At 38.7% G+C, this 13816-nt stretch overlaps 1 protein-coding gene across 3 annotated transcripts in view; it reads right to left on the reverse strand.

Moving 5' to 3' along the window:
• Positions 1-440: 440 nt before the first annotated feature.
• Positions 441-13816, reverse strand: part of Hps5 (HPS5 biogenesis of lysosomal organelles complex 2 subunit 2) — a 32620-nt gene continuing 19244 nt past the window's right edge. For all 3 annotated transcript variants that reach the window (XM_048361497.1, XM_048361498.1, XM_048361499.1), the window contains 11 exons: positions 13411-13534; positions 11960-12109; positions 11108-11182; positions 10255-10832; positions 8813-8933; positions 8473-8628; positions 7297-7416; positions 6718-6831; positions 5344-5450; positions 2505-2775; positions 441-1149 (listed from right to left, as the gene is read on the reverse strand). In XM_048361497.1, coding sequence (XP_048217454.1) covers positions 1089-1149; positions 2505-2775; positions 5344-5450; positions 6718-6831; positions 7297-7416; positions 8473-8628; positions 8813-8933; positions 10255-10832; positions 11108-11182; positions 11960-12109; positions 13411-13534 — 1877 coding nt within the window. In that variant the 3' untranslated portion in view covers positions 441-1088. The remainder of the gene's footprint in view (positions 1150-2504; positions 2776-5343; positions 5451-6717; positions 6832-7296; positions 7417-8472; positions 8629-8812; positions 8934-10254; positions 10833-11107; positions 11183-11959; positions 12110-13410; positions 13535-13816) is intronic.

Here is a 13816-nt window from a genome sequence, read left to right on the forward strand (position 1 = left end):
CAGCAAATTGCTCAGAAATAAAGCTCATGATTATGATCTGTTCATCGGCTTTTACATTTACTAATATAACATTATCTATGTAAATGAATAGGAGTTTGACAAATGACAATACAGTTACAAAACTAAAATAACACATAACACAAGCACTTGTTACAGCTTTCTTCTGGTATGGCTTTTTAAAAATAATTTTAAAAGTGCGTGATTAACCAGGCACCAGCGGCTCATGCCTACAGTCCTAGCTAGTTAGGAAGCTGAGATTTCATACTTATGATTCAAGAAAACCAGTCCAAGCAGAAAAGTCTGTGAGACTCCATCTCGAATTAGCCAGCAAAAAGCTGGAAGAGGCATGGCTCAAATGACAGAGCACCAGCTATGAGCAAAAAAGCTGAGCAAGAGCTCAAGGCCCTGAGTTCAAGCCCTAGTACACAGACACACAGACACACACACACACACACACACACACACACACAGTGCATAATTCTCTTCAGAGTCTCTCTCTGATGAAGAAAGTTTACAAAAACATATTTCCAAAAATCAATCAGTCCATTGTATATGGGTTCAGATTAGAAAATGTCAAATAAATGCTAGGGAAAAATAAATTAGCTCAATCTTGCTAGGAGCAATTTTATTTAAATATCCAATCTGAAGCTCCAGTATTTTGTTTGATGTGATATTTCCATTATTCCAGGCACTATGTTTTAGTCACTTCTAGACTGCCTTAGACAAGATACAAGAGAACAGAACACAACTCGGGTTAATAACATTATCTTCATTGAACAAAGAGCTTCTGGTTCCAACACAGGATTATAATAGAAAGTAATTTCCCCCAAATCACTAGCAATGAGCAAATATTATCATATATTAGAATAAATACTACGTAGCTATAAATTTTGGTTGAGAAACACTTAGGTTACAGAGCCACAAGTGGCAAGGTGCAGACATTAACAACAAGCAAAGCCCCAACACTTTGGCAGGGTTTAGGGGCGATGCCTTTCCTTCAGTAACAAATGCCCTCAGAAGATTCAAGAACATGATTCCATTTTTTTTTCTTTCTTTCAGAACATTATCACAATCTGCCAAATCTTCCACTAGGCTTGCTGAGACCAGAGAAACCGATCACATTTTTCAAGCATGCTTTGTATCAAGGCTCTGGAATAACAAAGAAAAGAAACATAAAAATTTATCTGTAATTATTTATCACACAAAAAATCTTAAATCTGCACTTAGAAGATTCAGAAGGTTGATCTTTTTCATTAAAAGACACAGATTGAAATCAACTCATTGAGAAGGTAACCTCTAGGAGAGAATATTTACAAGTCACATCTGATAAGGGCTAACATCTAGAATATAAGGAAATTCCAACAGAAAGAACAAATAACCTGATTTTGAAATGGGCAAAGGACTTAATTATTCTCAAAATATGATAACAAATGGCCAATGAGTATATGAGAGATGTTCAACATCACTGATCACTAGGAAAATGTAAATCATCACCATAATGATGTTACTTCACATACACGAGGCTTAAGATAGCTACTGCTTTAAGCACACACCCATACATACACAGGTATAAAATGACATGAGTTAGCTAAGATCTAGAGAAATGTGAACCCTATGAACTACCGATAGATATGTAAAATGGCACAGCCATTATGGGAAATAGCATGGAAGCTCATCTTTTGTGTATATTTCAAAAGAACTGAAAGCAGGGTCTTAAAGAAATATGTGCACACTTATTTTCATAGCAGCATTATATATAATAGCCACAAAGTAGAAGCAACTACGTGACCTTCGGCAGATAAATAAATGAATGTAATGGGGTATTATTCAAGACTTAAAAAGGAAAGAAATTCTAGCAAAGCACCAGTGGCTCATGCTTATAAACCCTAGCTTCTTGGAAGGCTGAAAACAGGAGGATCGTGGTTTGGGACCAACCAAGATAGTTCATAAGACCACCTTCTTGATCCATGGCTGGGCACAGTGACATGAGTCTGTCATCCCAAGCTACATGGGAGGCTGCGATTGGGTTTGGTATCAGGATATGGCAGAAAAGCCTGTAAAACTCCATCTCTAAGCCAAGTACCAGTGGCTCACACCTGTAATCCTAACTATTCAGGAGGGTGAGAGACAAGGATCACTATTCAAAACCAGCCCAGGCAAGAACGTATGTGAGATTCTTATTTCCAATTAACCACCAAAAAAGCTGGAAGTGAAGGTGTGGTTCAAGTGGTAGAGTGCTAGTCTTGAGGAAAAAAGCTCAGGGGCAAGGTGCAGGCCCTGAGTTCAGGCCCAGGACTGGCAGACACATTACAAAAGATTCCATTTCCATGGGAGGGAGACTGGATGTAGGGGCACACACCTGTGATCCCAGAAACAATAGGAAGCCTAAACAACATCATGGCTCAGGTGCACATCTGGGTAGGAAATAGGGCACTATCCAAAAACTATCCATGGTTTCTACATTTTCCAAGCACCATGGGGAGAGGCATGACAGAATAGATTACCTCTGCCTTTTCTCAGCAATCCTCAGGATATCACAGGTTCTGGTAAACTTCTCTGACAACTCAAGGGCCAGACCACATTCCTGTAGCAATGACCAGGCCCGATCTGGGCCCATGCTCTTAGCTAACAGGAGCGCCACATTTTCCACGTTGATGGGGGCAGGCCCCTCACTGAAGGTCCCATTTCGTGACTCCTGTGGAACTGATCCTGTGCTCCTGTTCTGTAGGAGATATAGAAGAAGCTTCCATTCCTCTATAGTTTCTGGGACCCAACCTACAAACACACACAAACAATATTGGCTCTGTTTACTGTCAGTACAATGTCTGCATATAGGATATGGTCAAAACTGTGAAAATGTTTAATACCAAAACATGAATGCACTAAAGAATTCATGGTATATTTGCATTAACCTTGGTAAAATATTTCTGAACGTATGTGGAATAAACAGTTTAAAATTTGCTTCAAAATGCCTGGATAGGCAATAAGGAACAAAATGGGCACAATCCCTAATCTTGGCACCGAGTGTACACCAGTTAAGACAGAACTTAAACGTAAATACACACTCATCTCAGTGCTAAGTACTATGAAGGAAAAGAACAGGGAGCCACCAGAGAGAATCTCAGAGAAACTCTATGAGTGACATTTAAGCCAAAAGCTGAAAGATGAGACAAGCTTGGAGGACACATGCATGCAGCCTATGTAAGACACAAACTTGGAGCAGGGTACGAGGAATGGAGGGGAAGGGACCTGCATTTGTGACACAGGAAAGAACTTGAAACCAAGAAATTACTTGAAAGCATACAGACAGTAGTGAGTAGTGTGGATGGGATGGCAGGGCCAGGCCTTGAAGACACACTTAGGAATCTGAACTCCATTGTGAGTTCAGAGTAAAGGATTCCCAAGGGCAGAATTGGTTCAAAATGAGCAAGAATGGAAGTCAGATAGCTAGTCTGAAATTGCTGCCGTAGTTGAGACAAGCTGCTCAGTTCACAGTGGTGGTAGTGGAGATAAGGAAGCCAATGGAGATAGACATTGGGCAATACAAACTACATGCCTATGATTGATACATGTCATGGGAAGGGAACGGTATCAAAGGGAAAAAACCTACTGAATACACTAAAGCTAAGCAGAACTCAACATTAGCATCATCATGCTCAAAATTTGATAGAAGTACTTTTATCTGGATGAGGAAGACTTTAGGTGGTATTTATTCTTTCATGCTTCCTGAATTTTCCATTTTCTAATAACAAAAATATTTTAAGTTGAAAAACAAGCCATTTATTTGCATTTTACCTTTTCTATTTTCTGTTTAAAGCATATTTCTACAGTTCTAGTCCTACAAATCTGACTGACCCAAAGATGATCTAAGTAATTACAACTAGAGTTGTGATGTCTAAAGCTAACGGTAGCCAGTCGGCTGGCTTCTGGATTCTGTCCTAACCTTCCCTCTCCTATGCCAAAAGACATAATAAAAGGCTGTAGTAAAGGATTTTGTATACTTCTGGGTGAAGTATACCGAGATAAATATACAAAAATGGCCATGTCCACCTTTCTAGATGCAAGATGGACTGCCTTCAATTATCAGGTCTCCTGGCCGTCTGACTATCATCAGAGCATTTAAAAAGATAAACTAAAACATAAAATACCAGAGAGGGCTTTAGGGAATGTGAGTGCTATTTACATTAATAAGCTCTACCTTTTTATTTTCTTTTTTTTAATTGCAAAGTGTGATACAGAGGGGTTACAGATTCATATGAAAGGCAGTGAGTACATTTTTTGTTCTACTTGTTACCTCCTCCCTCATTTCCCCCTTCTCCCCTCCCCAGTTCCTTCTCCCCCCCAAGAGTTGAGCAGTTGGTTTATACCAAATGGTTTCTAAGTGTTGCTTTTTGAATGGTTTTTTTTTTGTTGTTGTTCTTTGTCTCTTTTGTAGTCCCTCTCCCTTCTCCAGTTCTACTACCCGTATCGGACAATACCCAGGGTACACAGATGTAGCACAGTGATGGCAAGGGTACAGCCAAAGGAAGGGACTACAAGAGAAACAAAACTAGACAAACCACTCAGTCAAACAAACTGACAAGGAAAGAGAAAAAAAAGTAGTACGAGTTCACATGGCATGCTGAGAACCATCACAACAGTGGCACAACCTTTGTTTCCCAAAGATAGGGATTTAATGCAAAGTCTTTTGTGCATGCTAGGCAAATGTTCTGTAGCCTGCGCCCTAAGCTCTACTTTTTCACTGCATGATTAGGCAATTAAGATGCAGAAGGGGAAAACAACAACAACAACAACAACAACAAAAGCAAAAATTTTAAAGTTGGATGCCAGTGGCTCAAGTCTACAATCCTCAGGATACTGAGATCTAGGGACAGCCAGTTCGAAACCAGCCAGAGCAAGAAAGTCCATGAGACTTGTATCTCCAATTAACACTAAAAAGACAAAATGGAGGTATGGCTCAAGTGGTAGAGTGCCAGCCTTGAGCAAAAAACCTAAAGCATGGTATGTAGGCCCTGAGTACTGATACCCCTAAAAAAGGACTTTTGCTTAAGTGATAGAGTACTGTGGGACCCTGGGTTCCATCTCAAAAACAACAACAAAAAGCATATAGAAAACATACAGTATATTATATATTATTGCTTAAAATGTAGTAGGTATTCATTAGAAGAAAAAATTCATAATATACTAAAGAGTACAGATGTTTAAAACCTACAAATTTGACAACTAGTTAGAATTACACACATCTGATTCTTGAAATGTTCACCAAATTTCTTTATCCAAAAGTATGGAGAGACTTGTAAAATACTCTAACCAAGAGTAACCAACCAGTTAAGATTTACACACCATTGTCCCCTTCCATCAGGCTCAAATCATTCAGATATACAATGTTGGTGAAGGCCTCTCTTCTCCTCTCCAGCTCCAAGCAGAGAGTAAGATATCCAGGCCAGAAACTTTGAAAGAGATCAAGTTGAAAAAAGTAGTAAGAGGCAGTGAATTTACCCAGAAGCATACTGTCTAACACCGTTGACACTAGCCACATGTGGCTATTTATTTAATTAAAAGTAAATGCAATTTTAAAGTCAGTTTTTCAATTGACCTATCCATATTTCAAACACTTTATGTACAGCTTATCTATTATAACTTTAAAAAAAAAACCTGACCTATTATAAAATAGAAAAGCCAGAGACATTTGGGTCCAAGCAGCAATTATAATTGCTTAAGCTTTATAAATATTGTAAACTTTATGCTTCAATACAAAATTAGCATACTTCCCCAAATATCCAAACCTTGAAGTTCTCCTTAACTCTTTCCCTTCCATCATTTGTTGTATCAACAAGTTGCACTCATTTTCCTTCAAAATGTCCCTTGGGTATACTCCTTTTGCTACCCTACTAATCACCCACCTTGAATTAACACAACAGCTCCTAGAGGCTTTCCTTTCTCCAGTCGTCCTCATGTATGAGATCAGAAATTATCTCCAGGAAGTTCTTTCCATTAAGACATCATTGTACCAGAAAGTCCAAATGGGTCTGTACTGGTCACTAAATTCTTTTAAGCAGCTTTCATGGTCCCTCATAATTTATTGCTCACCACCTCCTAATCCTACCTTTCATTATCCAATAACAAATACATATCAAGTACTTGTCACCGTATGAATTAGACAAAATGAGGGAAAAGAAAGAAAAAGGTCCCTGAAAATTTTTAAGCCAGGTGACACCATAAGATATCACCAGGCAAGAAGAAACAAACGATATCTTTACTCTACTATTCTTACCAGACCCACAATCCTCCTCTGTAGAGCTGCTTTACTGATGTAGATCCCATCAGTCATCATAGGGCTTGCCTCCTAAATCTCACTTCCCCCTGATTCCTTCACCAGGGACTCAAGGGGCTACTCTCATCTCTCCATTCTTGGAAATCTCTTACCCATTGTAAGTGGTATCACATAATCTAGTGCTAGTGCTTAATGAAATACTATATACATGCCTGATAACTGGGGCTAGCAACTGAGCAGAGAAAGTGAAGAAGTATCAAGATGCCGTCTCTCCTATACAACCAAAAATAAAAGGAGAAGATGTCTACTATCACTGACAGTACTTTTACCTTTAGGACATGGAATTCTTAAGTAATGAAGCAAATCAATTCAGGCCCTTCACCACATTATCCAAGGAAATGATTCTGATATTAACTTCAGTATCTGTGGAAATCCTCACTTACCCATAAGACTTGCAGATGTCAGTCATTTTCTCTTTGGTTGTAAAATCTGCAGGAAGTTTCACTAAATGAAGAATCAGTTGGCTATAACCCCAGGAAAGTAAATGTGAGTGAGGCCTGTGAAAGAAAAATATGTCAGTAAACCAGAGAGTTTATTAGTCATCTGATTGGCAAGACTACAGTTAATTAGTCCATTATTCTATTTTTCCAACATTTATTTTTGGCTTTTGAAAAATTAAAACTATTGATTTTTCCTATAATGTATTCATAAAAAAAAAAAGCAAGGGATAAGACTTGGTATTTGAGTGCTTGCCTAGCATACAGGAGGCCCTGGGTTCAATTCTAGAACCAAAGGAAGGAAAAAAGCTCATAATCCCATCACTTCCATCCATCCTTCTAAACCCTTTGCCTAAACATACAACAAATAAGACAGACTTTTGAAGGACTTTTAAAAAGCTTTCCCTGGAGGAAAACGTAAGAAATATATCTGATACAAGTACCAGTATTTAATTTCTGCAAATTACATATTAAAAAGCTCTCTATCAAGTTATATCTATAAATTTATTGACAATCCTTCCGTACCTGGGATGTCCTTCATCATCCATAGTGCTTGTACTGGGTGGAGCATCGTGGGACACTGCCAAAAGCAACCAATCCAATCTTAAAGATTCTGGTTGTAGAAGGGACTCAAGAAAGGATGACCTGAGAGAAAGTTGGGGAGAAAAAAATTCACCACATTTCATGAGAAGAAACAAATGTGGGGGTATGAAGAAAATATGATGAAGGGATTAATAGCAATACAACAGATTAAATAACTTGAAAACTCTATTACAAAAATGTCTTTAGGGCTGGGGATAAGGCCTAGTGGCAAGAGTGCTTGCCTCGTATACATGAGGCCCTAGGTTCGATTCCCCAGCACCACATATACAGAAAATGGCCAGAAGTGGCGCTGTGGCTCAAGTGTCAGAGTGCTAGCCTTGAGCAAGAAGAAGCCAGGGACAGTGCTCAGGCCCTGAGTCCAAGCCCCAGGACTGGCCAAAAAAAAAAAAAAAATGTCTTGAAATGCTGGTGAATAGTTAAGTTTTCTAAATGAATAGTTGAGCTGTAAGATAATAGGAAAAGGCCAAACTAAAAGGAATACTAAACAAAAATAAAGGATAAATGAGGAAGTGGCTCTGTGGCTCAAGTGGTAGAGCACTAGCCTTGAACTAAAGAGTTCGAGTCAGTGCCCAGGCCCAGGGTTCAAGGCCCACGACCAACAAAAAAAAAGTATCAGATAAAGGATAAATGAAAGTATGAAATGACCAAGCAAAAAGAAGAAAGGAGGAAGTTTCCAGTCTAATAAGCAAATGAGAGTTTACAGTCATAGAGATGACTGGAAATGACAAAACAACCTAAAGAGAGAAGCAAAACACTGGAACTGAAGTCAACTCACCAAAACCTAGGGTTGGTAAACTGAAAGATGGCAGCAGATTCCCTCACTGTATAAACAACAAGAAGCTTGTCTCTTTTCAGCTCTGAATCAAGCATTTCATTTTATACTGATGATCTTAAGAGTCTGAGGGCGGGGGGGGGGGATGTAAAGAAGTATGATACTTTGTGATGTGTTGTGAAATGTGGCAGAATGGCAGAAGACTCATGTTCCACAAATCCACAGTAGGTGACTCAACTTTGTGATAGTGAGAAAACGGGACAGCTGCTAAGGAAAGAGAAACAATGCCCTATCAAAAGGAAGGCAGCAAATGTACTCCTTCTCACCTCTGATCTTCAGGCCTTGATTTCACCAGACTGTCTAAATAGGCCAAAAACTGAACAGGATGCTGATTACAAAGCTGCATGATATCAGAAGGCAAAATGGATGGATAGAACCTGACTAAGGATCGCAGGGCAGAGTCACCAAACTTCTCATACAACCTGCATTTGAAAACAGAACACACTGGTCACCAACTTCAGTAAGATCACATAACTTGGCTACATTAAGTACTCACTAGAAATGAAAATACACTAACATGAAGTACAATAAGTAAAAATGTAGAGGCTAATACAGAGGAAAATGCAGGTACTTTAGTTGCTATAAAGAACATTTAGGAAAACATACCAGGTAGCATAAGCAATCAACAGAGGACTATCAAAAGGAATTGAGGCTTCTAACAACTTTAATCTTGTTGGCAGGTCTCCTTCTCCCATCTCCATATATGTAGGATTAGAACTTGCCATTTCTGAAAGATAAAGCATGCCCTTTCCCTTCACCTTTCAGCTGCAAATATTCAATATATGAACATAGGCATTCAATGTCTATTAGTCATGCTCGTGGTATATAAGGTCCACTGTTTGTTAAGTATGGTTAGTAGAGAGAGAAAAAAAAGGGAACAGGATGTAGTTTCTACTTTCAAGGATCTTGATAGGCACACTGGGAAAAAAATTGTTTTAAAATTTGTCCTTTGTGCTGGGAATATGGCCTAGTGGCAAGAGTGCTTGCCTCATATACATGAAGCCTTGAGTTCAATTCCCCAGCATCACATATACAGAAAACGGCCAGAAGTGGCGCTGTGGCTCAAGTGGCAGAGTGCTAGCCTTGAGCAAAAAGAAGCCAGGGGCAGTGCTCAGGCCTTGAGTCCAAGTGCCAGGACTGGCAAAAAAATTTATCATTTGCTTTTTATTGTTGGTTTTTTTGTGTTTTAGGATATGTAGTCCAGGCTGTCCTCTAACTTGCAATCCTAATCTCTTCCTACAGGACACATGAACAGGCTTCATTTCCCAGTTTCCTCTGCAATAAGGTAGTGCTTGGGGAAGAATTCTCAGGCAAATAATGTGGGCAGAAAAAAAGGAAAACACTACTAAGCAAGGCCTATCAGATCATGTTCTACTTGCCTTCCTTGAACACAGCAGGACAACCTCAATCACAAGCTGGAAAAGAAGACTGGCGCTTAAAGTAACAGAAGGAACTTGAAATGCTACTACATAGAAAAGAGCTGCTCATTAACCTGGAACACTGTCCTGAACTATTACATGAATGAGGAATACATTCCTACTATATCTGAGTTATTACACTATGAGATATTTATGACAGCAATTTAGCCTATGCAACTAATAGTTACCTCATCTGTAAAATGGAAGAGTCCTATGTGCTCTGGTTTTTGTAAGAATGCAATGATACCAAAAAGCTGTTTACCATATTACATTATATGGTGCATAGCACACTTAATATATGGTATATATTTCCTATGTTAGTAAATTAGGTGGGATTTTCTTGCTTTTATAATAATTCTTCATTTACACACTTTTTACATTAACCCCAAATGCTCCAGTATTGCTGTATCATTTTCTGAATGTGGCTGTAAGAAAAATGAAACTAATTTCTTATAATAGAGTAGTAGCAAGTTAAACTATGGTTTAAACAAACACCAAATTAAAATGAGTTGAAAACAGAATATGGGGCTAACCAGAGACAATGTTCCTTTTTTTCAAAACCCTGCAGCTCCAAAATGTTACTGCCCTCCACCTTAATATCTACCTTTGATAAGCCAAACGAATCATTACCTTTCAATCCTTCAATAAAAGTATTCCAAACACAAGGGCTGTTAGTGTAACTAAGCTTGATACTCTCCTTTGCTCTTTTCAAGTCCAGGAGGAAAAAGTACTTCTTTAGGAACTGGCAAGCCAGAAATTCAGGAGAGCACTGTTGCAATATATGGCCCGCATGTTCATCTGGGCTTTTGACTGCAGAATTCAATACACTCAGTTCCAAACACAATGTTGTCAATTCAGCCAGATCCTTCTGAAGACTGTTTGGGATGGCACATGGAGAACATACTCGAAAAATGTCATCCAACGGCTCCCTCAGACCACTTACAGACTCACATGCTATTTGACCAACAGTTTCTTCAACTTCTAAGCAATCCTTTTTTTCTTCTTCATTTTCTTCATCTACTCTTCCTCTTTGTGACTCACAAAGCTGTAGCACATCCTGGTTAAATTCCACAAGTGAATTGCCAGTATCTGAAATGCCTGCTAAGTCTTTAACAGGAAATGTTTTTTCTAACTGTGAAAGCCACTCCTGTAAAACCATTCTCAGAGATTTGGGTTCAAATAAAACCAGAGGGTCCAGTAGCTTGGTCCTGTATGAAACAAGCATGAAATTTATATTTCATATATTTTTTAAAAACTATTATTTCATGTTAAAGGACCTTAATTGATAAAAACAAGCTCATCTGGTATGTAACTTTTAAACCCTAAGTAACAATTATGTCAGCAAGACAACACAACAAAGAACACTGACTGCAGTATGTTATTATTTCTTGAATTTCAACAGCAAACAAGGCCACCTCAGGACCATGGTTGAAGAGATCTGAAAACGAACTCCATTTGCTATAAAATTCTTATTCACACTCACATTGCTTCTGCTGTGGCTGATGTGAGCTCTTGGAACCTGTCTTCTGAGGGTTGGCTAGTTACCTCTTTTGTCTCCCTAGAAAAGCATGAAAAATAAAAACAATAGAAAAGTTAGGGCTGGGAATGTGGCTTAGTGGTAGAGTGCTTGCCCAGCATGCATGAAGCCCTGGGTTCAATTCCTCAGCACCACATTAACAGAAAAAGCCAGAAATGGCATTGTGGTATTGTGCTAGTATTGAGCAAAAAGAAGTCAGGGACAGTGCTCAGGCCCTGAGTTCAAGCCCCAGGGCTAGAAAGAAAGAAAGAAAGAAAGAATAAAAAACAATGCAAAAGTTAAAAGAGACCAGAGCCTTCCCAAACAAATATGTATACACTCTTACTATGTGGCAAGTATTGTACTTCTGGTCACATTGCCTAAAGAGTTCCTTTTTTCTTTCTCAAATTACCTTTATCAAACATTTCCTCTTTTGATTCATCAAGCAATAACACAACCTAAACTCTTTTAAGCTTGAGAGTATTAATGACTTATTCAATTATATGCCAATTAGAAGCAGAGGTAAGACAAGGTCTAACTTTGTAGTCATCTTACTTCTTCTAAAACAATTCTAACATCCCAGATGAAATTTGATGAAATTACAAGAAAGGGAGGGGTCTAGCATGGGAGAAAGATGGAAGAGGTACTAGGCTGAAACTCATTCAAAAGTGTGAAATTCACACTATTTATAAGCAACACAGCAGTCTTCAATGAACAGGCCATACATGTGCTTTCTCCAGCAAGACAGTCTCAGTCTATGGCTTTCTTTCAAGTGACAGTTTCCCTGGCAGTTACACAGGTGTACATGCAAGAGCTTACTCAGTATCTTTTTCCTGTGGGCAAGCAACAGAGCTTACTTCCTCATCACATGATTGATCCTCATCTCTGGGACCTGGTATCTCTTTAAGCTCTGGGCTTGTGTGAAGGGTGCCAATCTTCTCAGTAGTTTTACGTACAAAGCTAGAAACACTGAAAGCAAATAAAAAATACGAATGTGAATACAAATTATTGCCAAGAATAAAAATTTTAGTATCTGACTTCCTATCAGTTCTAGGAAGCCATCGAGGGCTTTAAACGAAAAAAACTCAGGGTGTTTTTTTGTTGTTGTTTTTGTCTTTTTTATGTGTGCCAGACCTGAGGTCTGAACTCAGGGCCTGGGTGCTATTCTTGAGCTTTTTTGCTCAAGTATTGCACTCTACCACTTGAGCCATAGCTCTACATCTATCTTTTTGGTAGTTATTTGGAGGTAAGTCTCATGGACTTTCCTGCCTAGGCTTTAAACTGTGATCCTCAGATCTCAGCTTCCTGAATAGCTAAGACTACAGGTATGAGCCTAATAATAATAACAATAGAAACTTCTGTAATCAAATATGTAGTTCACACGATGCCCACAATCCACTTACAATACAGTGATTCACTTTGCTCAAGAAAATGTTCTGAGAAACCAATGATTCATGCTAAATGAGAAGTCTCTAAATCTGCTGTGTCTGTAACATTTCCAGCAACTTGGGCAAATTGTGTCATGTGATCATCATCATCCCTAACAATAATAGAATAACAAAGAATTTCTTCATGAAACTTAGTTCCCAACATACCCTTCTAAACCAACTTAAATATTGTATCCAGTAAGACACTGCTAAGCATTTAAGTAGCTAAATACAGTCTTCTCTCTCACACTCAAATGCCAGTACTGATTCCATGGAGCAAGTAAAAAGAATTCTGAAAAATCTCTAATTCTGATCTGAAACTGAGAAGGAATTAAGAAATGACTAATAATAAAAGGAAACAGTTCCACTAGTGATGAAGAAAAAAATAGATTTTTAAGTGTTTTTCTGTCTGAGAGAGGTAGGCTACACTTACCATTTATACACTTGGCTACTCAAAGACAAAAGCTCAGTTACCTAAGGTCTGAAATGAGAAGTCAACAGCTTCATTTTAACAGGCTGCAAGAAGAAATAACTAAAGATTTTCTTTTTTTTTGGCCAGTCCTGGGGCTTGAACTCAGGGCCTGAGCACTGTCCCTGGCTTCTTTTTGCTCAAGGCTAGCACTCTGCCACTTGAGCCACAGCACCACTTCTGGCCATTTTATGTATATGTGGTGCTGGGGAATTGAACCCAGGGCCTCATGTATACGAGGCAAGCACTCTTGCCACTAGGCCATTTTCTTCTCATTTAAAATGTCTTTCCATCTTCACCACAAAGTACCTAGTGTAGTTTCGGAAATAAAGACAGAAATGGAATTAAATGTCAAGTCTAATTAGTTTGTTTACCTTTCTTTGACAGCCTGAAGAGACACAAGAGGAGATGGAGAGCGAAATGATAATGGAATGCCGAAGGGAAGAAAAGTTTCGTTCTTATCTGTCTCAAACGGCACTGGACCTTGAGAAACATTGTCTAATGAATATAATGGGGGGAGGGAGAAAAAAGTTATTACATGGAAGTTTTCTTAAACTTTAAAGGAATTCTGAAATGAGTGAACCAAAAGAAATGAACGTATTCAATACCAAAATCACAACTGACCCAAATACAAATGAGCGTGAACACAGGTTTACAAAAGGCATGGGATGTCCATGTAAAACACTTAGGCAGGTACCTTCATTTGCCTACTAACCCTGCATCCCCAAGTCAAAAAGGAAGTTTACAATCTCTATTAATTTCTTCTCAACAGTTCAGTCA

This window comes from Perognathus longimembris, chromosome 13 (genome assembly GCF_023159225.1).
Source record: "Perognathus longimembris pacificus isolate PPM17 chromosome 13, ASM2315922v1, whole genome shotgun sequence".
Lineage (NCBI taxonomy): Eukaryota > Metazoa > Chordata > Mammalia > Rodentia > Heteromyidae > Perognathus > Perognathus longimembris.